Source organism: Amphiura filiformis, chromosome 7 (genome assembly GCF_039555335.1).
Source record: "Amphiura filiformis chromosome 7, Afil_fr2py, whole genome shotgun sequence".
Classification (NCBI taxonomy): Eukaryota; Metazoa; Echinodermata; class Ophiuroidea; order Amphilepidida; family Amphiuridae; genus Amphiura; species Amphiura filiformis.
The window spans coordinates 15,674,626-15,701,795 of record NC_092634.1 but is presented as its reverse complement, the minus strand read 5'-3'; the positions used below and the strand labels follow the sequence as shown (position 1 = coordinate 15,701,795).

General features: G+C 37.9%; 2 protein-coding genes across 3 annotated transcripts in view; one reads left to right on the top strand and one right to left on the bottom strand.

Annotated features, from left to right (window-relative positions):
* Positions 1-27,170, bottom strand: part of LOC140157670 (DNA ligase 3-like) — a 59,577-nt gene that overhangs the window by 19,675 nt on the left and 12,732 nt on the right. The window contains exons 11-16 of the mRNA XM_072180910.1: positions 26,268-26,345; positions 21,417-21,540; positions 20,192-20,406; positions 18,904-19,050; positions 4,340-4,583; positions 4,262-4,308 (exon numbers count right to left, since the gene is read on the bottom strand). Of these exons, the coding sequence (XP_072037011.1) occupies positions 4,262-4,308; positions 4,340-4,583; positions 18,904-19,050; positions 20,192-20,406; positions 21,417-21,540; positions 26,268-26,345 (855 nt within the window). The remainder of the gene's footprint in view (positions 1-4,261; positions 4,309-4,339; positions 4,584-18,903; positions 19,051-20,191; positions 20,407-21,416; positions 21,541-26,267; positions 26,346-27,170) is intronic.
* Positions 6,150-15,954, top strand: LOC140156797 (uncharacterized). 2 transcript variants are annotated; one of them, XM_072179778.1, is made up of 5 exons: positions 6,150-6,303; positions 8,054-8,396; positions 10,314-10,554; positions 12,000-12,548; positions 12,920-15,954. In XM_072179778.1, exons 2-5 carry the CDS (start codon positions 8,124-8,126, stop codon positions 13,402-13,404), a joined length of 1,548 nt encoding a protein of 515 aa, XP_072035879.1. In that variant the 5' UTR covers positions 6,150-6,303; positions 8,054-8,123; the 3' UTR covers positions 13,405-15,954. The 2 variants fall into 2 exon arrangements, with proteins under 2 accessions (XP_072035879.1, XP_072035880.1); XM_072179779.1 differs by having other exon boundaries at positions 6,150-6,378.

Here is a 27,170-nt window from a genome sequence, read left to right as displayed (position 1 = left end):
TGAGGACTTTTTAAACGGAGTTAGGCTACCTCCATAGAAAGGCAAGGTGCACCTCAACTAAAGTGACTTCCATACTTCAACTGGTGCCAGGGACGCCAGATCAACCCATATTCAGCTTCTCGGGCACATAGTTTTAATAGAAAACCCCAGCTGGAGAAGTGGATACTGTCAATCCTGTATTGAACCCATGGTGAATCGCTCCCACCGCTAGAAAGTTCCGACTGTACAACGGTTGAACAGAACGGTAAGGAACTCTGCGACATCAGTTAGAGAAGCCGAATCACGGGTTCATCTGATGCTCCTGGCACCAGCAGAAGTACCTGTAAGTCACTCTGATGGATGGATGCCTTGCCATTCTAGCCATGGAAGCAGCCTGTTGAGAGAACATCCATGCTGCAGTGAAGCACAGAAGTGCCATGCAATTTCACCTTATTGTGAGCCAAAATCACTCTTTTGGGGCCTAAATCACCCTACTTAGAGCTAAAATTAGCCAGTTTTATAAACATTTTCATACTTTTGCCCCACCCCCCTAAAAGAATTATTGAATAAAGCACAACATGGTATAATACTCAATGCAGTAATATTAAAAGTACAATCAAAATTTTAGTTGTAGTTCACTCAATCACACCCACCTACATCCACTGATACACATACTCCCACACTAATCATTGCACAAAAATTCAACGTCCATTAAAATATCAATATGATACATGATAAAAATATGATACTATGACAGAACTGGAGGAGAGCGAATTGCACTTGACAAATTGAACTACCAAATTACACCCTGCTCCTGCCATCTATCCATTCACTCAATATTGTCATTACCGTAACCACCCGGGTATAAGCCCACCTTCAGGTATAAGCCCACCCCCTATTTTTCAAAACATTCTGGGAACAAGGGTGCACTCGGCTATAAGCCCAGTACTAAATATTGGCCAAGTTCTTAAATCAAATCAATGCTTTTCTCTCACATTTAAGAACAAATATAAAAAATATCAGTTGATAATTAACATTCCACACTTAGAATTTTAAGAAATTGACATAGATGATAGAAATTACTGGTACATTGGGCATATACAAATGGGGATGATTTTTCTTATTTCTAAATTCAAGTACTAGCCCCTCCCCGGTTATAAGCCCACCCCCATTTTTGAAGTGAAATCTGCCATCTAGGGGGTGGGCTTATACCCAAGTGGTTACGGTAATTTGATTGTTTGTGTTCTCCATTTTCTCATCCTCATCAATCTATCAACTTTGCCCTCCCATTTTCTCCCAAAACAAATAATTATTGTATTATTTTTTTACTACTGAATTAATCATTTCTGAACTGAGTGCACATAAATCAGGCTTAAAAAAAGAAGTTTTAATTAAAGTATCTATTAAAGTTAAGCTTGCATTGTATTCTCAGCCAACTCCCTGTCACGGCGGCACTATTTGAGCTACTGGGTATTACTTTTTCAATGTTTTTGTGGGCAAATAACCAACAGGCTTTTCAAAAAGGCTACCGGGTGCATATAAATCAGGCTTAATGCTCTGCGTGCTATCCATGTGCTTCAACGGAAAAAGTTCAAGTTTTGAAATATTTTCTCAAAATATCAAGAGCTATCTTAAGAACTACTGAACCAATACTAGGCTTGTTTGTACTCATTTTAATGCAATTTTCATGTTGATTCCAAATATGGTCAAGAAAATTTACATCTCTGACATTTTTGAATTTTTAAGAAATTTTTGAAACATGTCGTCTGCAGTCGACACCCGCGTGAAGAGAGTTAAAACAGGAAGTTTGTATTGAATCGAAGTATCTATTAAAGTAGCTTGCATTGCATCCATAATGGATATAATTATGAATTAGTTTCAACATGCTAGGGTGAGTTTATAAAATAGATGTGTCACAAAATCTGCAGAAATTATTTAAGAGGGGTTAGAAACCCTGTTTGTTATGCCGCACAATCAATCATTTTTGAACTGAGTGCACATAAATCAGGCCTAAAAGAAGATTTGTTTGACACATCAAAAAACAAAAGTTCACCACAAAATACAATGGTAAACAATGATTTATCAGGTTTGTCGTAGTTTTTTGATGTCAGAGTTGTGCAAACAAATTAAAATCAAATATAAATCAAATATATCAAAATGAAGATTTTTGCATCAGAAGAAAGCTCATAATTGTGGTGTGATCAAGCAAAATTAGTCTGAAGTCAGGCATATTCAATTTTTGTATGTAAAACTGCACCCCATTAATATTGAACATTTAGTTCCAAAGATATGAACAGTTGAAGTGTTTCCAAAACAATATGCAACAAAAGAAATTATTGTCTTTGTTTGGCTATAAACTCAATATATCCAACTTCCGACTGACTTTGCTTGAGCATATCACATTTTTTCCCAGTGAAGTTTTAGACCAGAAATACATTCTATTTAGATGCAATGAACGAAAAGTGATAGCGTCATCCCCAATTGCAAGTCAGGCTGGAGGGGGCTGACAGAGCTGAGTCACTCACCATGTGACTTGCTAGTATGGGTTCCATTTTCATCATACGGTGCGGTCACCATTTTTTTTATGGATTAAAAGAGCATTTCATGATCCACAGCCTTATTTCCCCCATGTCTTTTAAAAAAAGTTTTTATATAACAGGAAACCTCTGGCTACATAATGTTAATGTACAAACAATTTCTTGCAGATTACTTCATTTAGCAAAAGTATTGGTGTACCAGAACATAATTCAACACGGTGGCCTATGGAGCAATGTAATACACATAATCATACATTACTAGCAAGTTACGCAAAATTGGAATCAACTGCAATTTTGTGAATAAGCTTTTTTCATGGATATCTGTTGAACAATCTCATAAAAAAAGGATGCTATGATTACAAAATACTCCTTTAAGTGGTGCTTTTGAGAAAGCATCACATTTTTGGGTGACTTGCAATTTGGAAATGAAATGTTAAATCTAACTTCATTTAGGCCTATATTTTATGCATTGACAAAATAGCACTATAGGGTGTATTTCAGAGGTTGCTGGAGGCGGGTGAGGTGGGCTTGTTGAAATGAAAATTATTAAGCTTGAGGATGTTTTCAAGTGTCAAAGATTTAGTACTTGGTTTTAAAATAGTAGTATGTCTTCATTTTCTGTATGAGATGCAACTACCCTTCACTTCATGCTTCACCACGGTATACCCACATAGATAACATACCACTATTCAACTTGTACAGTAAGTATACTATAATTTGTACATTTTATGGAAAAAATTGAGTGCAGTAATCTACTTGTGAGACTAACCATATCAACTTTGGGATAGTGTTATTGCATGAGGGCGCTATTGTATATAAGCTATCAAGCTTTGGACTCTTCCAGTTGAAATCCATACACCCTCTATGGAAGACACAACCTTAATCTTCCACATAGGGAGTGCGAATTTAGAATGGGTGACTCCAATTTGACATCTACACTCCCTGAGTGGGAGATTATTGAAGGTCACATCTTCCATAGGTGTATGGATTTCAACTTGAATAGCCCATTTCTGGCCTGTCATAACAAGTGGAATCTCTTGTCCAAATTTTGCACACTCCAGCAACCCTCCGGTCAAGCAAAAAGGCAAAATATTCAGATAATTATATCATTAACCTGTGCCTAGTGCCAAAAGTGCAATGTCCTATGCCTCAGCATTTAATTAAAGTAAATAAACTAACAAACACAAAAGAAGCAAAAACAAACAAATAAAAGAACAGGTCAAAAAAAGTATGAGTATACAATTAGCCAATGCACTAGTCTTCCCAAAAGTGCAGTGTCCTATGCCTCAGCATTATTTAATAAAATAAACTAACAAACACAAACGAAGCAAAAACAAACAAATAAAAGAACAGATAAAGGAAAGTATGAGTATGCGATTACTACCAATGGTACTATTAGGGAGACAAATATTTGTTACAGGACATAGGATAGCCCTGAGAAAAAGAAAAGTGAAGTATCCATATCCCAGTGACATTAAGGAAGGAGAGACTTGATCCCCTCAGTAACCACTGCCCCTTTAGCCCCCTCCACGGCAGTTTATATCATGTCAGTTTCACTAGGTTTGCCCAACAGCTTTTGATACTGCTACATTTTGCAAGGGGAAAAAGACTGGATACACTGGTAAATAATGATACTACCTAAGACCAGAAATAAAATTAAACTGGAAAATATTAAAATTGAAAAGAATGGGCAACATAAAAGTCATTACATTACAAAATCAAACAGACAAATAAAATAAACAAACCTGTGGGCTATCTCCATTCTGTACTTCATCTGCTTCCATCTCCTCCACCTCCTCTTTTTTCACCTTTGCAGGACTAGCTGCCTCTTTTTTCACCTTCTTTGCAGGACTTGCTGCCTCTTTTTTTCATCTTTTTTGTTGGACTGACTCCAGTACTTGGTCCAGCTCCTCCTGGTGAGTCTGAGCTGCCTTGGTCTGATGAGCCACTGTTATTTCTTTTCAGCTTAGTGTTGAGTTTGCTCTTCCCTGGTGAGCTGGATGTTCCAGTTTTCTGAGCCATCAGGTTGGCTATGTCAGAGGTTTCTTTAGATTTCTTGAACAAGTCCTAATAAAGGAGGAATAAAAATATATATGGTTATTTTTTTTCCATTTTTTAATTTCATGATAATGGTCCCTAGAATATGAAACTAAATAATAAAACAACAACAACAAAAAACAGGGATAAAAGACATTATAAAGACAACACTGATGGCCATAGGATTCATTCAACATAGAAAGTCTACTTTTATCCAAATATCAAAAGTTATCCCAAGAACCACTGGGCCAATACTAGGCTTGTCTGTTAATCAATGTAATGCATTTCTCATGCTGATTCCAAATATGGTCATGAAAATGGTCACTTTCTGAAAACTTGTGGTCTGCAGTCGACACCTGTGTGGAGAGATATATTGTATCTGAGACGAATATTCGTCTCAGATTGTATATATAAAGTGCTTATTTTCACAGGGGATTTTTTGTTGTCAAATTATATTTGAGCACTTTTAACTTCTTGTTTTTGTTCAGAACACTACAACATTCAATCCTTTTTGAGTCAAGTTCATACGTGCAATAATCTACATTACAAAAAATTATAGTTTTCAGTAAAGTTTTTCAGGGGGCACTTGACTTTGGAAGTGATGGATGTGCGGATAGCAGTTCAAAACTAGGGGTCTTTCGGTGAGAGCCTAGACACCAAAAAAGGGGGGTCTTTCGGTGAGAAGGCCCTGCATAAGAGACTGGGGAAAATCTTATCAAAGAAGGGGGTCTATCCATGAGACTGGGAAATATAAAAGTTGATAACAAAATTTTCAAAAAAGTCATCAAAATTTGAAATTTTTTGAAAAATTTGAAGAAAAATAATGACAAAACTGGGTCATTCACGGTGAGCGATTATCTGAAATTTGTCCAAAATTTTTGAAAAAATGGGGTCATTGGGTGAGAGGGAGTTGAAAAATGGGGGTCAATTATGTGGCCGCACATCTCCGTCATCCATTTTTAGTGAGTGCTCCCCCCGGGAGCAGGGTCAAGTTTAACTTAACTTCCATTCCATCAAAACTGAAAAATTTTAAATTTTGGGGTCCAAAATCAACTGATCTATATTTCTTTTAAAAATAATGAAATAAATCTATGTATTTAACAAATAAATTAGGCCTAATTGATTAAAAATAATACAAATATATCGGCCAACTAATATAATAAAAATACCAATTGATCATCATGCTTCCTTTTGGGGGATTCTGAAAGTTTCATGTCATTTTATTTATTTTTTTATTTTTTGGGGGGATCGAGTAAAAATGATTCAAAAGTTACCATTATTAGCTATTATTGGCAATAGATTTGCTTCTGTACTTCAATTTTAATCATGCAGCCCCTTGGAACAATCAATCCACAGTAAATATAATTCATAAAAAGGCCTTGCAACCTTCTCCTCTTTTTGAAAAAATCCAGACAATCAACTTTTTTTTTTACTTGGCTTTTACATGCATGTAAAAGATTTTTAAAAGTCATTGAGCCATAGAGCCCGCCATAGAGATCCATGGTAGCGATAGTGCAAAGCAGCAAGGAATTATCCCAATTAGAACTGGCAACACTGGCACCACACTGTACAACCTTTGACCTTGCAATAATAACAAAGGGCATCTGGATCTACTGCATACCACACAGCTGGTGGATGCTCTTCATATACCGGTACAGGGTGTGAAATAATAACCTTTTCATTATTATAGTGTACTGTGTATATTGTACAGTGTCATGGGCACCTAATTTATCCAAACTATTATGCTCTGGTAAGCTGATTAGTCTAGTCATACTACTTCTAGCACTGCTGTCTGTACTGAAGTTGTATATTCTGTATATTGCAGGTTGGTTGGTTGTCAATTTTAAGCTTATCAAAATTCTATGTACTGGGCTGGGTTGATAACAATTTTATTTTGTTGGTAAATACATGTAAAACTGCATTGTTACGATGTATTGGATTTTAAATATTTGCATGTACACATGTATGTACAGTCATTGTATTGTAACCTTGTTTGTATTTAGCTCAATGATGTAATGATGTTCATGCTGTTATAGTACAATGTACAAATCAATAGGACTACAATGTATGCAACTATGTCATACATGTACACTGTCACTGACGAAATTTGGTACTTTTTTCCGATGCGCCCTACATGTATAAATGTTGGAACATTAACTCATCCAGAATTTGAGCCCAAAAATTAAATTTGACTATCTATGTCTCACTTCCGGGGTTGACAGCTCTGTCATCTGAGACTGAGATGGAAATTATACCTTCTGGTATTGGTATTTTTGTGTCAGTCTGTCTGAATTGTAATGAAAAAATAAAAAAGGAATTGCTGGATTTATAGTCCAATATTTTGAGAAATAGCTACCGGTAGTAAGTCCATGTATGTATTTTAACTAGGGATTTCAATTGAATGAATATGCAGCTTTAAATTCAACAGCTGTATTTGATCCAACCACAATCGTATTTCACACATTTCAAACTACAACGCGAACGCACAACATTGGATACAATACTCAGGGCTTGAAAAAATGTTAATTTCCTGGGAAGCAAGCTAAATTTCCCACAATTTATAGCCATGTGTTTTTATACAAAAAAGATATTTCCCTCCAAATACCAGAATTTCCCTCCAAACATCAACATTACCTGGGAAGATCAAGCTTCCCAAATTCCCCACTTTTTCGAGCCATGACAATACTAACCAATCACAAGTAGGCTGGCATGGCATGGTTGGATTCACAGGGAGGACGTGTCCCCCCACCTTTTGGCATTATTATGTTTTGATGAATCCAAGTGTGTGAAAATAATTATTGGATCCAAAATATAATGATAAAATTGGATGCTTTACGAACAATATTTATTGGTCGAGCTATATGAGTTTTAAAATATTGGACTCGATTATGTCTCGTCCAATACGTACTTTAAAACTCATACATGTAGTTGGACCAATAAATATACGCTCAATCAATCTAATTTTATATCAAAATGTCCCTTTTTTACACAACTTTTAACAATTTTGGCCAGTTAATTGTCCCCCCCCCCCCCAACACACAAAAAAAAATTTCAGGCCGGATTCAAGGACGGTGCTAATAACTAGGGGCCTAAAGCCCTAGATTCTGATGGTAAAAAAATCTCAAAATAAAAGTACCATGAGCATTTACGCATTGATTTCAGATTTTTTGCAAAAATTATTCATTATTAGATTCTTCAGTCATGATACCTCATTAACTATATATTTCTTTGGTAAAAACAAAAAATGATGACAAAAGAAAATTAAATTGATGTATCATGAAAACCAGCCATGTCCAAATTGATTTGCATGTTGATCCCAATGTTGATGTGTTGTATTTTGCCTTACTAAATAAAATCTGTTAAAAAACATAATCAGAAAATGTCCTACATTGTAGTTCCCAGAAAATGAATCATACTCCATGAATATAGTACATCAGTCCATGGTATTGTCTTTAATGCATGTGTACATAATTTTATTGTTGATTTTTATTTACATTTAGATTTTGGAACAAATGACAAGTACCATGGAGTGACCAAATTTAAATCACATAAAACAAAATCACTGTGACCATGGATCTACCCAATTCTAATCACATGGAGTCACCAGCCCTAAATGCCCGCGGTAGAGCTCGTAAACCAAACTTCACCAATGAGGAAATAGACTGTCTCCTTGAGCTAGTCAACCAAAGTCGTGAGGTTCTACTGAGTAATAACCACAAGGCCCATGGTGTGAGGACAAAGCAGGTGATATGGCAACAGATTGCTGCTGATGTGACTCTCAATGGTGATAGACTATGTCAGAGGGATGCTATTGATGTACGACAGAAATGGAAAGATTTACTGGTAAGTTGCACATCATGGGGGTACGTATGTCTGCCAATTCATGGTTATTCCTTCATGTAATTCATGTCCAAGCAAACATGTTATAACGAAAGACGGAGATAAAAAAAGACTAGTTTGCGTCTGACGTCATCTGTCAATCAAACTCGAGCGCGGTTTGACTTTGTTTACAAGTGTCGTGATGAATCATGATATGAGTTGCTGAACGCGGCGGTAAAACCGGGTGCATTATTTTTAATTTTGTACCTTCAAACATACAAACCATCTCAAAAGTCTCAATAGTAAGAAACTTTCTTTCGCGAAGGCACCATGACAATAATGCCTAGAAAAGTTGCTTTTTGCCTTGTAAAAGTATACTTCTGTAATTTTTCGCCATTTACTGCTATTCCTTTTCTCCGATCGGCACCAGATAAATCCACCTTCCTTGTATGCGCGCTATTAACCAATCAAGGATCGTAGAAAATTTGATTGATAGTGACGTCAGACACAAACTAGTCTTTTTATCTTTGTCTTTCATTATAAAAGTGTCAGATTTTGATACTCTGATCAGCTTGTAATAGGCAAGAATTATTTGGTTTTTGTCACTGTGTGAGTCAATAAAGTACTGTGTAAATTCACAAAAGCTTGCATCATTCACGCAATACCCAAAGCGCAGTTCGCGTAGGTGCTGCGCCCTGCTGTATGTATCAATCCACAATATTATGAGTCCCACCTATTACGAGCTGGATCGTAGTATAGCAGCATCGCTGTTTAGAGATTTGCTGCAGCAGAATATGCCATTCATCAGGGTGCAATTCTGATGCTTGCTTGGACGGGCATGGGTAACACTCGCACATGGGAGTATATGGGCCATCATGATATTGCTATCGAGGAATTTCTCACCAAGATAGTTAAAATTTATATTTAATTAATTTACACATAATTTGTACAGATCTTTTTATGCTTTCAAATCTAGTATGTGATTGAAATATTTGATTGACAGGTTGAAGTGAGATTTTAAGACTAAAAAACCAATATTTTAATTTGTATCACTAAAAAGAAAATGATTAGTGAAGAATAATCATGGGGGTTTCTGTTGAAAATATATACAAAGCTAATTAAATAATAAATACATTTGGGGACTTATAGTGCACAACCCACAGGCCTCAGCACACTTCAAGACAGATTTTCGCAGACTACTGTGGCCTGAGACGCACCTTATAAACATTCATGACACAGCTCAATATAGGAGCAGTCTCCTATTCTACCTACATACAACCATCACAACCAGGATCAGCTCCCAGAGTAACGTATGGGTAAACCAAGACAATTACATGTAGGCAGGTAGTTCCTTATCCAGGGAAATTTCAAGCTAGCGCAATTATTTTCACAAGAACATTGAAGTCTGATGCCCTATCAACCATGCTAACTGGACTACCACAATATTATCAGATGCCTGAGCTGACAATGTCAGTAACAACATATCACGTTTTCACACAGAAAGAAGGCAGGATTCCCTCGCTAAGCGCCGCCTCAGGAAAGCTCGGTCATAAAAGCGGATGGATTATATGCATCAGTGATACACCCTGCCCAGGATTTTAACCAAAGAAGGCTAGCACAGGAAAGCTGCAGGATGGCGCACACCTTCCTGTGTAAGGGAATTTCAATATGAGCCCTTAGCTGAAATTTCACTAGCTTTTTCTGAATTCTATCCTAAACTAGGAAGCAAGATTCCTTTTCTGAAATTGATGTACTTCAAGTTCAAATGTCCAGCATATTATTGTGAGGGAGATCAGATGACATAAAAAACATACTATGCCTAAAAAGAATCTTGCTTAGTACTTGGCACAAGTATAATCACAGACTTGCTGTGCTCTTTATTAACTAAATATCTTCCTGTAAAGTTTGATTTAATACTTGTACGTTTTCTTATTTTCACAGCGTGCGGCAAATAGAGACTATAGAGCAATAGATGCTGCCCGTAAAAATAATGAAGAAATGCCAGTAGTATCACCCTACAGTAACAGGGTGATCCTAATAAAGACTGGTACCCCAATATTCAACGACCCATGTGAGGATAATCAGGACATCCATGGTGCAAGCTTCTTTACTGCAATATCACTTAAAAGAGAACCTGGTGCTATAGAGGATGGTGATACCAGTCAGATACCTTCAGCATCAGGTATGCTGTATTATTTATTTTCATGTTACAGTGGAAACTCGTTAATACGAGATCGCTTAATGCGAGAAACCGCTTACTACGAACAGAAACTCGTGGTCCCGATTTTCCCCTATTATTTACTGTACAAAATAAACTGTTTAATACGAGGTAAATAACACGAAATCCCATAATCTGAGCACTTGCTGTCAGTCAAAGCTTTTGTTTTCTATTGTTTTTATGATGGATAAAACGAGCTAATTTCCCAAGGTAAATTTATGATGCAAGTCATGTGAGAAGTTGACAAAATACTCGCTCGAGACATCACTTTAGCGGCAAATGAGGATTCCCTTTCCTATTTTTAGATGTTATAAAATCAAGTCATGACGAAATTTGCCATATAAGGCCAATTATTGCTGACGACATATCAGACTAGCCAATCGGAAACGCGGAAGTCCGCCCTTCGATCGAAAGTGGGAAACCCTTCAACATGTTCAAGGCATGTTTACTAGCTGCTGGAAGTAGGGGAAATCCTGATATCACAGTTTTATTTGTTTACGATAATCAGCTTGAGAAAATCATCTGAATTTCATCAGAAAGCTGTGAGAAAAATGCCTCTTACCGAAAATCAAAAACAAGTTATTAGCCTATCATACCGATTAAGGGAATTTCGAACTGTGACATTGCTCGGAGGCTGCAAATCTAGTATAAAATAATGAAGATGGCTATGCAGACTCGACCAGTGAAGTTTTGCTTGTACAGCCCACTGAGCCGACTTTAGGCTTAAACACATGCAGTCTTCCGACACATATTTTGTACCTGACTTTTAAAAGCGAACTCCGCTTAATCACTGAGCTAAACATGCCAACCCCCGGCGATCTCAGATAACGAGTTTCCACTGTATTTTTATTTTTAACACAATACTGTAGTTACAATAAAGTTAACTGCAGTTTTATTCATAATATTAGCATCATCCAATAAAGATACACTACCCAAATATATCCTTTTTATTTAATCTCAATATAGCTCCTGCTACCCTGACAAATTTGTGAAAAATGAGGAAAAACGTTTGTCAAATTTTAGAAACATAAACAACTGAGATACATGACACTATAATCGAAACAATAGGCCTATTGCCAACCCCCCCAAAAAAAAAAACAGAAACTATATTTTGATTATAAGATGTCCCATTCATTTTGACCATATTAAAATTTTTGTTTTGTACCTCCCATGCCATTGCTGTTATAGACCCTATTGAAATTTAATACCGTACTACGTCTTTGGACCAACATGAAGAGAACAATAATACATCAGACATAACTGGTGATTCAATTGTCAGTCAGAAATAGTCAAAGCCTGTTCCACCAACATGGCTGACATTTCAATTGTTATGCTGTATTGGTTAGTTTATTTGATAGGGTCTATAAAGGCATATTATTATTAATTTAGTTTTCTAATTATTATAACAGGTTGGAATCACCATAATCATGACAGAGGCACATCTAACTTTAACAACAAAGAGATCAGATGTCTAGTAACACTGTATGACAAACACAAAATGATCCTTCAGGATGATACAAATGACGTCGCATCAAAAGCACAAAAATCTGACATTTGGAGGACCATTGCTAAAACTATCAGTGAAAAAGGGACTGACAGAACTGCTTCTGAGTGTCACAAAAAATGGCAAAAATTTTTATACCAGGCAAAGAAAGAAGAACAAATGGAAGATGAAAAAGATGAGAGTGGATGTTCATTTTCCAAATCCCATTTCACGGACCTGATTTTGAGAGTGAACAGGACGGAAGAACAGGTTGTTGAGACTTGTGAACTTGGTGATGAGTTTTGGGATAGTTTGGAGGATACTACGGTTGGAATTGATGATAACAGTATGGAATTCACTGATTTAATAGATGGTGAAGATTCTGTAGACAATGTGTGCGATGTAAAGATTGAGAGTACATGTATAACTGAGAATGGTGATCTAGATGGCATAATGGAATCACCTCATGAAAATGGTAAGTGAAGACACCAGTACATTTATGATGACAATTTAGTGATGAGGTATAAACAATCTCAGAAGCACCTGGAACTGATGAAGTTAGATTGGCACCACACCTTCAAAGTTCAAATGTTTCCTACATTGCATGCTTACATTTAGAATCCATTTTCCCTATTTGCAGAAATTTAAATATTTAATCGTATCCTTATAGTTGCGTGAGGATATGAAGGAAATATACTGATATTTCTGCAAACAAGAGCTTGGAAAAGTGGATTGCTAATAGGAGGATACACATCAATACAATTAAGTAAATAAGAGTTCCCCTGTCTGACCCAAAAAATGAAATGTACATCAATTTATTTATTTATATTGTTTTCTTGTTTACAGGTGAGGGACAAATATCCGGTTCATCCTCAGCTCATATACCGATAGCTAATTCTGTCCAATCAAGACCACTGAAGATGACTCTATCACCCAGAACATCTCGACCGGACTTACTACATGCACGTAAGAGAAAGCGCCCTCTTTCATCAGTATCTCGGCTTAACCCATTCCAATCAACCAGAAACCACAACCCAAGTCCAAGCAACCCACCCAGGCCTCTTAATCACTACAGAGAAAGACTAGAATTGGAAAATCGACGGCTGAGATTGGAGGTAGAGAAACTTGAACTGGAAAATTCCTTAATAAGAACACAGCAGGAGAAAATGGAATTAGAAAAGGACAAACTACGATGTGAAATTGAAAAGATTGAAGAAGAGAAACAGAAAGTGAACATGGATAAAGAGTTAGTGGCAATGAATATTAGAGTGTTAAGTCAAAAGTGTCATAATTGTGACAGCAATATTGATATTAAGGTTGAACTGGATTGATTTGTGTTGTTTCTCAGCTAATGATGACTGTCTATCAAACCCAATTTGAAGAAGTGGAATCTGTGAGGATGGAATTTTACACGCAAAAAGATCTAAGTCGGCATTAAAAACCTCACTGTTAAAAGGGCATTTCCTGATCCACAGCCTCATCCCCCCCCCCCCACTTTTCTAAAAAAAGTTGAGATTTTTATACATGTACCACTGGATACCTCTGGCTACATGTTTATGTCCCAAAAATTTCTTGCAGATTAATTCGTTTAGCAAAAATATTGTAAAATGTTAATTTCGTTCTGGTGTACCAGAACGAAATTACAACACATTGTCTATGGAGCAGTGTAATACACATAAAATCATGCATAACTCGCAAACGCAAAATCGGAATTTACTTAAATTTTGGGAATAAGCTTTTTTCGTGGATATCTACTGAAAAATGTCATAAAAAGAGGATGCTAGGATGCTAGGATCACAAAATCCTCCTTTAATTGTTTTAGCAACAATGTTAAAACATTGTTGCTTTAAAAATAAATAATATAAACAAATGAAAAATTTCCAATTCCCCCCCCCCCCGATAACATATAAGCTAGGGACACTTATCTGACTCATTTTGCTTATTCACAGTGAAAATACTTATATTTATATACATGTATGATTGATGCAACTTCATTAAAGTGACACAGTTTATGTCCCATTGGAATGCATTACCACACAATTTTGCAGTCCTCCATACTTATACATGTAGTTATGTTGGCCAGTAGTAGATCTGCAAATGAGGTAAACTGCTCAAATAAAGAAAGTCCGCAGTCATATAACCCGTCCTACACCAAAACCTGATCTTGTTATGACAATTTGATTGATACGGTCGTGTGCAGAATCTTGTTATCTCCAATTTGATACCAAATTTGCTACCAAACACTCAAAAGTGACCAAGATTGATACCAGTTTATGGCATTTGTTGCATTTTCAAAAGTTGCAAATCAAAACGAAGCACGCGGTCGAAATTGCTTAGCTTGGCAATATGATGGGCCCCTGTCGACTATCCCAAGTGCGCGCTTTATTCAATTGTTAATTTAAAACGCATGGATTGCTACAGTGCTTTACTGATGAATACTAGGGCACGATGCGATCGATATGACCTAGCGGTTGTTTCGGGCTATGTCAATGGTCGCGCTCTGCCATTCACCTCTACAGGTCCGCGTGGTCCGTTTTTAATTTGCAACTTTTGAAAATGCACCAAATTTCATATACTGGTATCAATCTCTCTGAATTTAGAGTTTTCGGTAGCAAATTTAGTATCAAATTGCAGCTAACAAGATTCTGCACACGACCTTTTCAATCAAATTGTCATAACAAGATCAGGTTTTGGTGTAGGACGGGTTACATGACTGCGGACTTTCTTTATTTGAGGTGTTTAGAACCAAAGAGTACCCACTCTGCCACTTTTGTGTGTCACTCATGGAGGGAAAATAGTGTACTCTGGATCATTAACACCAACTTGTCTTTTGTGTTAACATGAATTTGTGTTATCAGGTTACATTTTATAACATATAAGCTTGGGACACTTATCTGACTCATTTTGCTTATTCACAGTGAAAATACTTTTATTTTTCATAATAATGCAGATTTGTAACATATGCTACCTCAAGTTATCAAATTATGTATAAATAGAGTATTGACATAGAGTACTTATACTGTAGGATAATCTCTTGTGCAAATGAAGTCATCAGTCACTGATCTTGTGAATATCTTATGAATAGATCAGCAGGCAGTGCTAGACTTGGATCAAGATTGAATGTAGTGATTTAAGTTTACATTTTTCAAATAAAAAATTAGTGAGAACCTCAACAATTTACATTTTTCAAATACAAAATTAGTGAGAACCTCAACAATTTGTACCCACTGCAGATATGTAACTAAGTAATATAATGCCTAATAATATATAATAATATAATGCCTATAATAAAAAATTAATGGAATAAGTCCCACTTATGACAGTTGGTGGGTCGGGGCCATGTCCTCCCGCCCTTCATGGACCATTGTTACATCTTAGGGTGTCGGCACACGACTGGCCTTGATGGTGAAAAAAAATAATTGGTGTCAACAATTGACAATTGTGTGTGCACTGCTTGTACAGGATGAAGAAACAAAGTACATGTTGCCCAAATCTGGGATGTGGCCGTTCCCTTTTTGCCTCTTTACATTGCCACATTGAAGGATATTGGTATATAAATGTGCATTGAAAAAGTTTGGAATATTTTTCTCTGCACCTCCCATTTTTCATGATTCTTGAGCGCAATGGGCCAAAAAATTGGGGTCAAGAATTCACAACTTCCATCGACAAATCTTCCAGTGCGAAAGCGACACACACATTTGTGCACCCCGTACATGTATACAATGTATGTGAGTGTTACAGCCCTGGTATTGATACTGATAGCAAATATTTTAGCACAATGATTTATAATGTATGTCACTATTTATTCATGTTACATATATAGTTGTCTCAAAAGTGCACTGCTAATTTATATGAATAAAACCACTATTTCATGTGTCATACATGTGCCAATATAATATTGTTGAATTTTAAATGTTCTAATGTCAAAATGAATACATACATGTACATTATAACAATGATTACATGCTCCCTTTTGATGTGCAAAATAACTCCCCACCCCCCCCTGCTGAGGTAAATGTTGATAATATGTCTGCATATAGATTGCAGATAAAATTGGCACCATGTAGCATTATGTTAACAACTACCACCAAACAACAAAATTATGAACCGTGGTGCATGGCAAAACATCTACAGGTACTCTCGTCATTTCAAATATGGTAGATTACAATATAGCCCTAAACTCTGCTGAGGCTTTTTGGGAGAGGGGAAGGAAAGAAGGAAGGAAGAAGATAAAAAACATTTCGGGTACGGTTTTGAACCCCAGACCCCTCGGGTGCTAGACACGCTCACAGCCATACCTTGCCACAGGGGATTGCCTTGGCCAGGCTTTCCGTCACCATATGTGACGTGATCAAGGGAATGAGTCACATGTCGACCCTGGTCGAAAATGAGTTTTACATATATGTTTCGAAAGAGGACATTTAGAGCTTTCTGAAACTGAAACCCTCATGTTGATATGACTTTTCTCTGCTAAGTTACATCAATTTATCAATTGCTGAAAACAATATAAAACAAAAGAATTTTAACCCTTTCTTTGCTAATATCTCAAAATCAATATTAGTGACATCCGACTCATTTCCCTTGATTGCATCACATGTGCTTTCGCATGATGATGCAATCGCATCACATGCGCGCGCAGTTTCTTGCTCTTGTAGCTTTTTGTGGCTTTTGGTCATGTTAGGGTCAAGTATTTGCCTGTTTAGAATTCTAAGACAGCTATATACACAAAATAATCAGCTAAAGACAACCGAGGCAGACTTTTTTTTAACTCCCCAGCCTGAAAAACCTAGACCCTCCCTCGGGTCCATGGAGAACGACTGGTAATGTAGATTATATAACATTAAATAAACCCGATACATGGACCCTTCCAATCTGTAGGCAAATTGACTTCCAGTTCCCAGCATTTCGTGGGAATTCACTTTTACATCCTGGGTCAGACGAGTTTTCTATAGGCTATATATCACGTCCTTGGTCTCACTGTCTTGCCGTTTGTGTAAGACTTGTGTAAGCGGCTACTCAGCCTGACCAATCAATGTAGAGCTCAGCAAGCAAGGCGATATTTGAAATGAGTTTTCATTGATAGTCTGTTGATCATAACCAACGCGCGCGCAAAATGACAATAGAACTGGGTCATGCATGTTATGTGCCTACCATATTTGAATTAACAATGGGGCGGGGCTATCATAATTGACACCACAGTCATGTTACATAGCTTGATAATTATTTGGAAGTCAGTTTACTATCAAAGCGGAACAGTCTCAGATTAGGAGAGCTATTATAAAAGACTAGGCGGTTACCCGTATTTCGCGGTTCTCGGCTGTCATAGTTATTGGCTTTTGCAGATCTCAAACCTGGGCTTCCTTGGCCAACGTTACACCCAACGACCAAGTTTGAGCTCCAATGAAATCTTTGTTTTTTGACCTATGACCTCTCAACCGTAGGTCTGACAAAAAGGTCACAATGGAACTTTCGTTTGTTAGTCCAATTTCCACATACCCACCAAGTTCGAGGGGCAATATTTGAAATTTTGACCTTTCTTGACCTATGACCTCTTAACCGTAGGGTCTGACTGAAAAAGGTCACTGTGGAAACTTTTGTTTGTTAGTCCAAGGTCCACCCACCTACCAAGTTTGAGATCCATAGGGACAATTGAAAATTTTGACATTTCTTGACCTATGACCTCTTAACCGTAGGTCTGACAAAAACATCACCGTGGAAACTGTTATTTGTTAGTCCAAGGTCCACCCACCCACCAAGTTTGAGCTCAATGGGAGCAATTTGAAATTGTTACCTTTCTTGACCTATGACCTCTTAACCGTAGGTATGACAAAAAGGTCACCGTGGAAACTTTTGCTTGTTAGTCCAAGGTCCACCCACCCACCAAGTTTGAGCTCCATAGGAGCAATTTGAAATTGTTACCTTTCTTGACCTCTTAACCTTAGGTATGATGAAAAGGTCACCGTGGAAACTTTTGTTTGTTAGTCCAAGGTCCACCCACCCACGATGTTTGAGCTCCATAGGGGCAATTTGAAATTTTTACCTTTTTGACCTATGACCTCTTAACCGTGAGGTATGATGAAAAGGTCACCGTTGTAACTTTTGTTTGTTAGTCCAAGGTCCACCCACCCACCAAGTTTGAGCTCCATAGGGGCAATTTGAATTTGTTACCTTTCATGACCTATGACCTCTTAACCGTAGGGTCTGACAAAAAGGTCACCGTGGAAACTTTTGTTTGTTAGTCCAAGGTCCACCCACCCACCAAGTTTGAGCTCCATAGGGGCAATTTGAAATTAGACTTCAATTGAACTTGACCCGTCCTTGACCTTTGACCTTAAAAAATATAAACTTGTTCTTTCTCATATCAAGCTGCACCCACCCACCAAGTTTGAGCCCGTATGACCTCACGGGCGGCCTCACATTAGCAGTCACAGACAGATCCGCAGACAGAGAATAGCGTATTATAATATAGATAAACAAGTTGGTTTGTAGATTAATTGAGTTTTCGTCGACGCACAGTGCTCCAGGAGCACTATAACTTTGTTGCCATTAGTTAGGGCTTAGTGGTGTGTTGGTTTTAATGGAGTGAAGGAGAAGGTGGTTTTAGCTCTAATTAATAATAAATAATAATAATAAATAATTAAAATAATAATTATTTACCCAGAGATGGAACCGAGACTGTGGGGCAGTCTAGAAAAACCCGACAGCTAATGCCCAAACTCCAGACCAGTCCAACAAATAAGCAAAATAACCTCCCTGGCCTGACCTGGTCAAGTTTAGACAGGGAAAACAGTTTGGTCTGGGGGCCCTGATCAATTTGACCTGACACTGACCTTTAACCTCTGTAGGTTTGTTGCTGTCTTCCAGTCCTTATCATCACGGAACTTGGTGACCCTTGGAAAGCGTATGGATATCCCTCCTGCAGTGTGGGTCTCTGATTGGGTGAACTCTGCTCCTTGTATCTCCCATACTGGTGCTTTCTGTAAATAAATGTACAAATAAATAAGTACATAAATAAATAAATACATGTAAATAAAGATGAATGAATGAATGAATGACTGAATGATATTCAATAAAAACAAACAAAACAGAAAATCACATTGAACCTAAAAATAAAGCAGTCTCTCTTTAATTGGGCAGTAATTTCCACCACTGAAACAGTAGCGAAGTGGAACTAATAAGTACATTCAGTCATAGTAAACTCCTTTTCGGGACAATTAGGATGAACAACCACCAACTGATTGAGAACGGGTCATAAACAACGCTAATGCCTGACTGCTTGGTGTGATGATCGCAGGATAAAAAAAAGTGGAAAAGCCACTTTTTTAACCCCTCAATACTATTAATGATTTTTTTTTCTTATCTAATCTGATTCATAACAGAGTAAATCTTTTCATGTTGAAACAGTGCTCTCTCATAATGCCCAGGGGCACAGTATATACGAACAGTCACGGTGTCATCACCTACATATGACCCACAATTCAAATGCAGTAATAGAGGCCGTCAGCGTGATGTCATATGCCGCCATCTTGTGGGTACACACTGCGATGGTCGTTCGATCTCCATGTGTGAACAGCAAAATCACGATGGGGAATAACAGCCCGAATAACAGCTGCGTGGCAAGCTGCGCCCTGCGCGTAGCTAGTGTCGGACGCATGAACACACATATCATTTGTACCCACAAGATGGCGAAAGGCTGGCGGCCTCTATAGAGACGGCAGATAACTTAATGTGAATTTTGCCTCCACTGGGAATCGAACGAGGGACCTGTTGAACCAAGTCAAAGACCTTAACCACATGGATCATGCTGCTCTCCCCTATTTAGAATTATTATACTCTCATCACTCTTCATCATATGATGAAAATTTAATTTAAATATATAATTTACAATTCTTGTTTCTCACAACATTTGATACCTTATGACAGAGGAAGCTTTCATCCAGTTTACTCTTGGACATCATCAGCCCCGATTTAACAAATGGGGGCACTGTTGGGCTATTCTGTGCCAATAACACCAGACAATGTCAGTCGACTCAGAAAAGATACACTTTGGCTGACTTGCCATAGTAGATTCATCTTGTGCAATCTGTACTTTTCAATGATTTACTACATTGTACATACCTTTGGGTCTTTGACTACAAAATCAGGAACCAAATTTTTGCTGACACTCAACCACTTTGGGACCTTGCTCATGTCTTTGTTGATTTTAACCACCTCTAGTTCTGTGTTAAGCTTCTCTAGGGTCTTGTCATCTATACCACTACACTTGGTAACAGTCAAGAAGCCATCTGAGCTTGGATTGTGAACACCAAGCAGGTATGTGGACATTATGCCACCTGTAAATACAAATGATCAAAGTTGTTACTCTTATGCCTGCCATCAAGTTTTTTCTAAACACAGGGGCATGAGTGACTAATAAAGAAAGGAACACTTGTTTTTCTAATCAAGTTTTCAAGCCCTCTTTCACAATTCTCATCCAGCAACTGTTTCCTAAAACTGCCATTGCAGTTCTACCGATATGCAGTTATACCAACATACAGTGGTACTACAGGGCAATGAGGGGGTAAGTGATATTTTAGCCCCAAATAGTCAAGATTTTGAGGGATTTTGAGGGTGTTCACCCCGACAACAACCAGATTTTTTTATTCTGAATGGGGGAAAAGTTTGGGGAATAATCCCCCCTGTGCAGCCGCCACTGTCAACAGATAACAAGTGCACCCAGCAGTCAACAATTCATATTAAAGTGTTCTGTACTTTTGAAAATCATCAGATCTAGAGGTATAGGCTAATCAAATTAAATAAATAATAAAATAAATTTCAGATTTATATAGCACCTTTTTCCAGATCATGGAAGATTCAAAGCGCTGTAATTTCGCTGCCATGATAAATCATCACAATCAGGTCGAAATCAACTAGGTTGCTACTGCTGGCGCAGACCTATCCACACTTAGATTGTAACATCCACCAATTATCTGTGCAGCTCCCCAAATTCCATTGGGTGAAGGAAGTTAACCAAACAACTAATCACAGATTTTTTGAAGCAGGAGGAAACCAGAGATCCCGGAGAAAACCTGCGAGAGCGAGTATGGAATCGGGATAAACCAAGTGCACATACAGTCCTTGGGCACGGTCGGGGCTTGAACCCAGGACCACGGTGGTGCAAGGCGAGGGAACTACCGCTGCGCCAAATCGGTCAATAAACCAACTATGTTGTGATACACTAAAATGGCTTAAAATTGTCACATTTATCTATATACAGATTTATTTCCTAATAAGTGCTTCCAGTTTCTGATATCACAAAACTTCTTGAAAACTTTTATTGGAAAATGAATTATCATAGCCTTACCTTTGTTTCCCGTGCCATAGTATGCTCCTAGTACAATCAAGTCAGCTGAATCAGCCATGGCGCCCTCGTGCAAGTAGTCCTTCTTCACCTTCAACCAATGTCTTTTTCCTGGCTCATACACACTCTGTAAAACAAAAGATTTATTTATTAACAACTCCTGAATATATCTTGGTGTACATTATTCATCCAGTTGTTTAAGACTCTCTCTCTCTCTCTCTAGGTGCCATATCCTAAGACGTTGGCGATCATGTCGTGCCACAATTCTCTGTTATAAGCCATCTCCAGAAGCTCTGTCGCTTTATGTTCAGCTCCCCTTTCTTTTAGCCAGTCTTTCAGATTTGATAACCACATCACTCTCTTCCTGCCTCTGCTCCTTGTTCCTTCTATTCTTCCTGTCAATACTAGGTTCTCGAAACCATCCTTTCTGAGGATATGACCAAGGAATTTGAGCTGCTTAACTCTGATTTCAAGTAACAGCTTCCTGTTCACATTTGCTCTACTTAGGACATCGTCATTAGACACTTTATCAGTCCACGGGATCTTCATCATTCTTCTAAGGAACCACATCTCGCAGCTCTCCAATCTTCTTTTAATGTCTGTTGTTATTGACCATGCTTCACTTCCATACATTAATACAGGGACGACATAGCAGTTGAGTACCCGAATTCTGGTCTCTATACTGAGGGCACTGTTTTTTAGAATCTTGTCTAATTTTGAGAACGCAGACTTAGCCAGTGCAATCCTTCTCTTAATCTCCTTAATACATCTGGCATCTTCTGTGATTAGACTGCCAAGGTAGTTGAAGGAGGAAACTTGCTTAATTCTTTGATCTTTCACCTTCAATATGCATGTTGGGCTTTCAGTCTTTGATACCACCATACATTCTGTCTTCTTGCAATTTAACGATAAACCTTTCCTCTCACTTTCCTGAACCACCACATCAAGAAGCCTTTGCAGATCCTCCTCAGACTCAGCTAATAGGACAGTGTCATCTGCATATCTTATGTTCGTGATGTTATGTCCACCTATACTGAGACCATTTTCCTTTTCTAGCTCCCTTAGAATCAGCTCACTGTAATAATTAAAGAGATCTGGTGACATCACACATCCCTGTCTGACTCCTCTCTTAATGCTTGTATATTCACTACAATCTCCATCCACCCTTATGCACGCTGTTTGGATCCAATAAAGGTTCTGCAACAGTCGTAGATCCTTTCCATGCAGGTCTAGCCTGCCAAGATTTTCAAAAAGCTGATCATGTCTCACCTTGTCAAAGGCTTTTGAGTAGTCAATGAAACACATGAAAACATCCTTCTGCATCTCTACCGCTCTCTCTGTTATCATTCTCAAGACATAAATCGCATTCCTGGTACCAGCATCTTCTACAAAGCCGAACTGCTCTTTACCAATCTCAGGTTTTATTCTACTTCTTGCACGCAGTAACAGGATCCTTAGAATTATCTTTGTAACATGGCTCATAAGGCTAATTGTACGGTGTTGTTCACAATCCACAGCGCCAGGTTTCTTGGGAAGAGCAATAAAGATTGATTTGCTCAGGTCTTCCGGAAATATCCCATCATCATACATTCTGTTGATGACTCCTGCCAGTTTCTCAATTCCATAATCCTCTAATGCTTCAATCATTTCAACAACTATTCCATCTGGCCCAGCAGCCTTATTTCTGCTCATCATTTTTATAGCTGATCGAACCTCTGACTGCAATATCTTTGGACCCTCAATAGAATCGGAAAGCTTGGCAAACCATCCCTTACATCGTGAAATAACTCCCCAACATATTCAATCCATCTTTTCATTACATCATCTTTCCCTACCAGCATATTACCATTCTTTGCCTTGATGCACCCAGAGCTTGAACAGCCTGATTTCCTGCCTGAGATCTCATTTATCCTCTGGTACACATTCCGATTCTCTCCAAATTGACTCTCAATTTTGGCACATTCACTATTCAGCCAGGTCTCTTTGGCCTCCTTGCAACGTTCTTTATTTGCCTGTCCAACTCTCTATATTCTTTCGAATCCCTGTCCATGATCTTTTGCCTGTCTCTCATCATTGATAGAATTTCTTCTGTCATCCACTTGCTTTTACTTTCTCTCTTCTTCTTTGGCAGGCATTCCTCTGCTGTTTCAACCAAGATATCCCTCATTGATTCCCATGTCATCTCTTCTCCTTCGTCTGTAAGTTGCTCAAACCTGTTCTCCACTTTGATGGAATACTCCATTCGGATCTCTGGTTTCTTCAGCTGTTCAAAATCTACCTTCTTCGTGATCTTCGCTCTCTTCAACTTTCTCAGCTTACAACGAAGTGTGCATACTACTGGAATATGATCACTTCCGCAGTCTGCCCCTGGATATGTCTTCACATGTCTTCATGTTTCACTGCTCTTCTAAATCTATCATTAATGGTTATGAAATCTATCTGGTTCCTTGTGCGATCCCCAGGGCTCTTCCATGTATATATTCTTCTGGGGTGCTCCTTAAACCAAGTGTTTGTGATTACCATGTTGTTTGCTTCACACCACTGCACCCATCTATCACCACGCTCATTTCTTTCTCCAAGTCCAAACTCGCCTACTGTTTTGCCATCTTGTCCTTGCCCCACCTTTGCATTCAAATCTCCCATGATCAGTTGTATTTCATCTGATTTGCACTGAGACTTTGCTTCCTCCAGTTTATCATAAAAAGCATCAATCTCCTCTTCTGTGCTCTCTGCTGTGGGAGCATATACTACAATAACAGAGATCTATATTGAAAGGTTGTCCTTGTAGTTTGACCAGCAAAACTCTCTCACTTACAGTCCAATAGCCCAGCACACATTTAGCCATATCTGCATCTAGCATTAGCCCAACTCCTTTCTCATGCTTGTCACCACCTGCATAAATCATCTTGAAGTCATCGATTTTGAAGTCTCCATTATTTGTCCACCTGGTTTCATTTATTCCTAGTATATTGATTTTAAGTCGGGTCATCTCTTGCTTAACATTTTCGAGCTTCCCACTCTGGTTAAGAGTTCGCACATTCCAGGTTCCAACTCTGATGATCTTACTTTTTCGCAAGATGACCTTACTATTTCGAACAGTAGCTAGCTGACGGTCTGGGCCCACCTGCTCTCCATGGGACACCCTACCGGGCGAGGAGACGTCCACATTAGGTTCCACAGCCCCCTTCACGCCGTTAGTCTCTAACATCAAATTGTGACCTTCCATGATTATTCTTGGGAAACAATAAGTGAAGTGGTATCCCGTTGCCTTCTTCACTGCAGCATTGACAGCCGTGTTTGAGGTTGCCAAAACGCCCATCACTAAATCGAGTACTGCCGATATCCTTGAATATATTAAGGAGCGCCAAGAACGCGTACTACATCGCTGCTGCTCGATGCAGGGCTAACCATGTATCAGGGTTGAGCCTGTTATTGATCCTGCCGATCCTGTTGGTGCCAACCAACATCAACTGGCCCCTAAGATTCCATGGTCCTCTTTTAGTCGGCTTTTACGACACGCAGAGATTACGCAGGAGGAATTCTTCAACAGCCCCGTCCCCAGGCTGTGAGACATCAAATAGACGAAAAATATTTACCTAATTCAATGCCTAAAGGATATAAAGACATTATTTTGAAAATGTTAATAAGATGTGACCCAATCAAGCAAACTGTCCCTAAGTTGTTTTCAAGTTATAGGTACATTGACTTCCAATTTATTAATTTGTTGGCTACTATTTTGGATATCAACATCTATAATATTTGCCTATTATATCACATTTTGATAATTTGTGTTAAGTACAGGGTGTCCCAGAAAAAATTACTGAGGGAATAAATTTGGGCGTAAGTCGAGAAATAGACATCAGAATCTAAACATCAGCGTGTATTCAGCATCTTATTCTGCATCTTATACGTCAATTTTACTGGAATCCGTCTACTGATTGCGAAGAAATGAGTGATTACATAACGCATGCGTCAATTCACTTCATTCCAAGTTAGAAAGAAAGATCATTCAACCCAATGCGCATTATAGTGGTTAACTGTCAATGGGCTTCAAGTTTTGTTCTGTGAAATTCTTTTCGTTCTTTTTAAACACTCTGTTGTGAGCATGGTGAGTATGAAAAAAGCGAATCAATTAAGAATCAATTAAAATTTTTGTACGTGATGCACAATAAAATAGGCTTTGCGCTACATTTTTAATTTTTTGATTTTGATGTCTACTTCTCTTTATTCACTCTGTAATTTTTTCTGGGACACCCTGTATAGCTGATTAAAACTTTTTCCATAGCAGTGAAACAAACTCAAAATTGACTTTATTAGTCAGAAATCGTCTCAATTTATTTGATATTACCATCTCCGTACTCATGGATTTGACTCATACAACTTTCATACAACTTTAAAGAATCATTCAGAAAGGATTATTTCATTTCAATTATGCCACAGAGATGAAGGTGCCATTAATTTTTAATTTTGATATATCATACTGCTCATATCTGTCATTTAATCCATTACATGCATAAATTATACAATCCCAGTCAAAGTAAATGTCAAAATGCATATTTCTTTTACAAAAGGTTGTTGATATCTTTTAATGTTTTTTATCTGCTATTGACTCCAGGGGTAAGCACTGCACTGTGAATCAAATCTTTTGAAATAATAGTTCACATTGCTACTAGTACTATGTGTAAATCTTAAAAAAATTGTGTATTATTAAACTATTCCATCATCATAAGTGATGATTCCACCATCTTTGTCATTGTTGTCTTCATCATAGTCATCATCAATGTCATCATCATCATCATTTTCTCTACTTATCATAATAATATGAATGCAAATAAATCCTATTAAATCACTCACTTTGACATCCTTTAAGACCAGGCCTTCCAATCCTTCCCTGATCACCTCTACAATCATGCTTGACAGATCTTCTGGTTTCTAGGAGAATAAATAAAATCAAAATTTCAATATAACAAATCTGCAATTCAATTGTTTTAGGATTGTCTTTTCAATCAATATACCCAGGCGATTTCATTATTGAAGTTCCAGTACACAAAGAAATTATGACTGCAGGTTCTGCATGATCATGAGCGTATTAAGGACAAAACCCTGCACACGCAGGGTTGCCAACAAATTTCAGCCCGAATCACGGGCTAAATAATCATGAAGTCACCCAATTTTTGTCTTAACCATTGGTTTCTATGGGACAGGAAATGTTCAAAAGTTGTGGCAATAATCTTCAAAAGTTGCCCTGCACAGGGCTCATAAGAAACACACTCTTGTGCATGCAAACGGTCAACAAGCCAAATATATGATTGTGTGCACACAATTCAAATAATTCCGAGTTAAAAACAGTAACACAACAACACCATGAAAACAAATTAATTTTCATACAGAAAGTAGTCACTGACAGGTGGGACAGTTGGCGACTCAATTGGAGAACATACTATACAGGGTGATTTAAAATGAACTGTACCCAACTTAACCCATTTTTTATATATTTTCGCGGAGATTGTACATATCAAAAAACTATCATAGAAAGCAGTGATAAGTGTTCTGTAGTAGAAATTTTGAATTTTGATAATAAGTGGTTTTAGTCAGACGATATCGCATTTTCAATTTATCATCGCATTTTTAGACCAACACATGGAACTAAGTTTATCCGTGTTCTCTACCGCAGTAACAAAATTGGTGTGTTTTATAAAAATGTCCTTTTCTTCACAACCATTTGAGGTAAAGACATGATTTTTTCACCAATAATAG

Bases quoted from the DNA above. Each gene is read 5' to 3' on its own strand.
- LOC140156797 (XM_072179778.1), top strand. From the start codon at position 8,124: ATGGATCTACCCAATTCTAATCACATGGAGTCACCAGCCCTAAATGCC. The intron at 8,397-10,313 runs GTAAGTTGCACA...TTATTTTCACAG, and splicing joins AGAAATGGAAAGATTTACTG to CGTGCGGCAAATAGAGACTA. The intron at 10,555-11,999 runs GTATGCTGTATT...TTATTATAACAG, and splicing joins TCAGATACCTTCAGCATCAG to GTTGGAATCACCATAATCAT.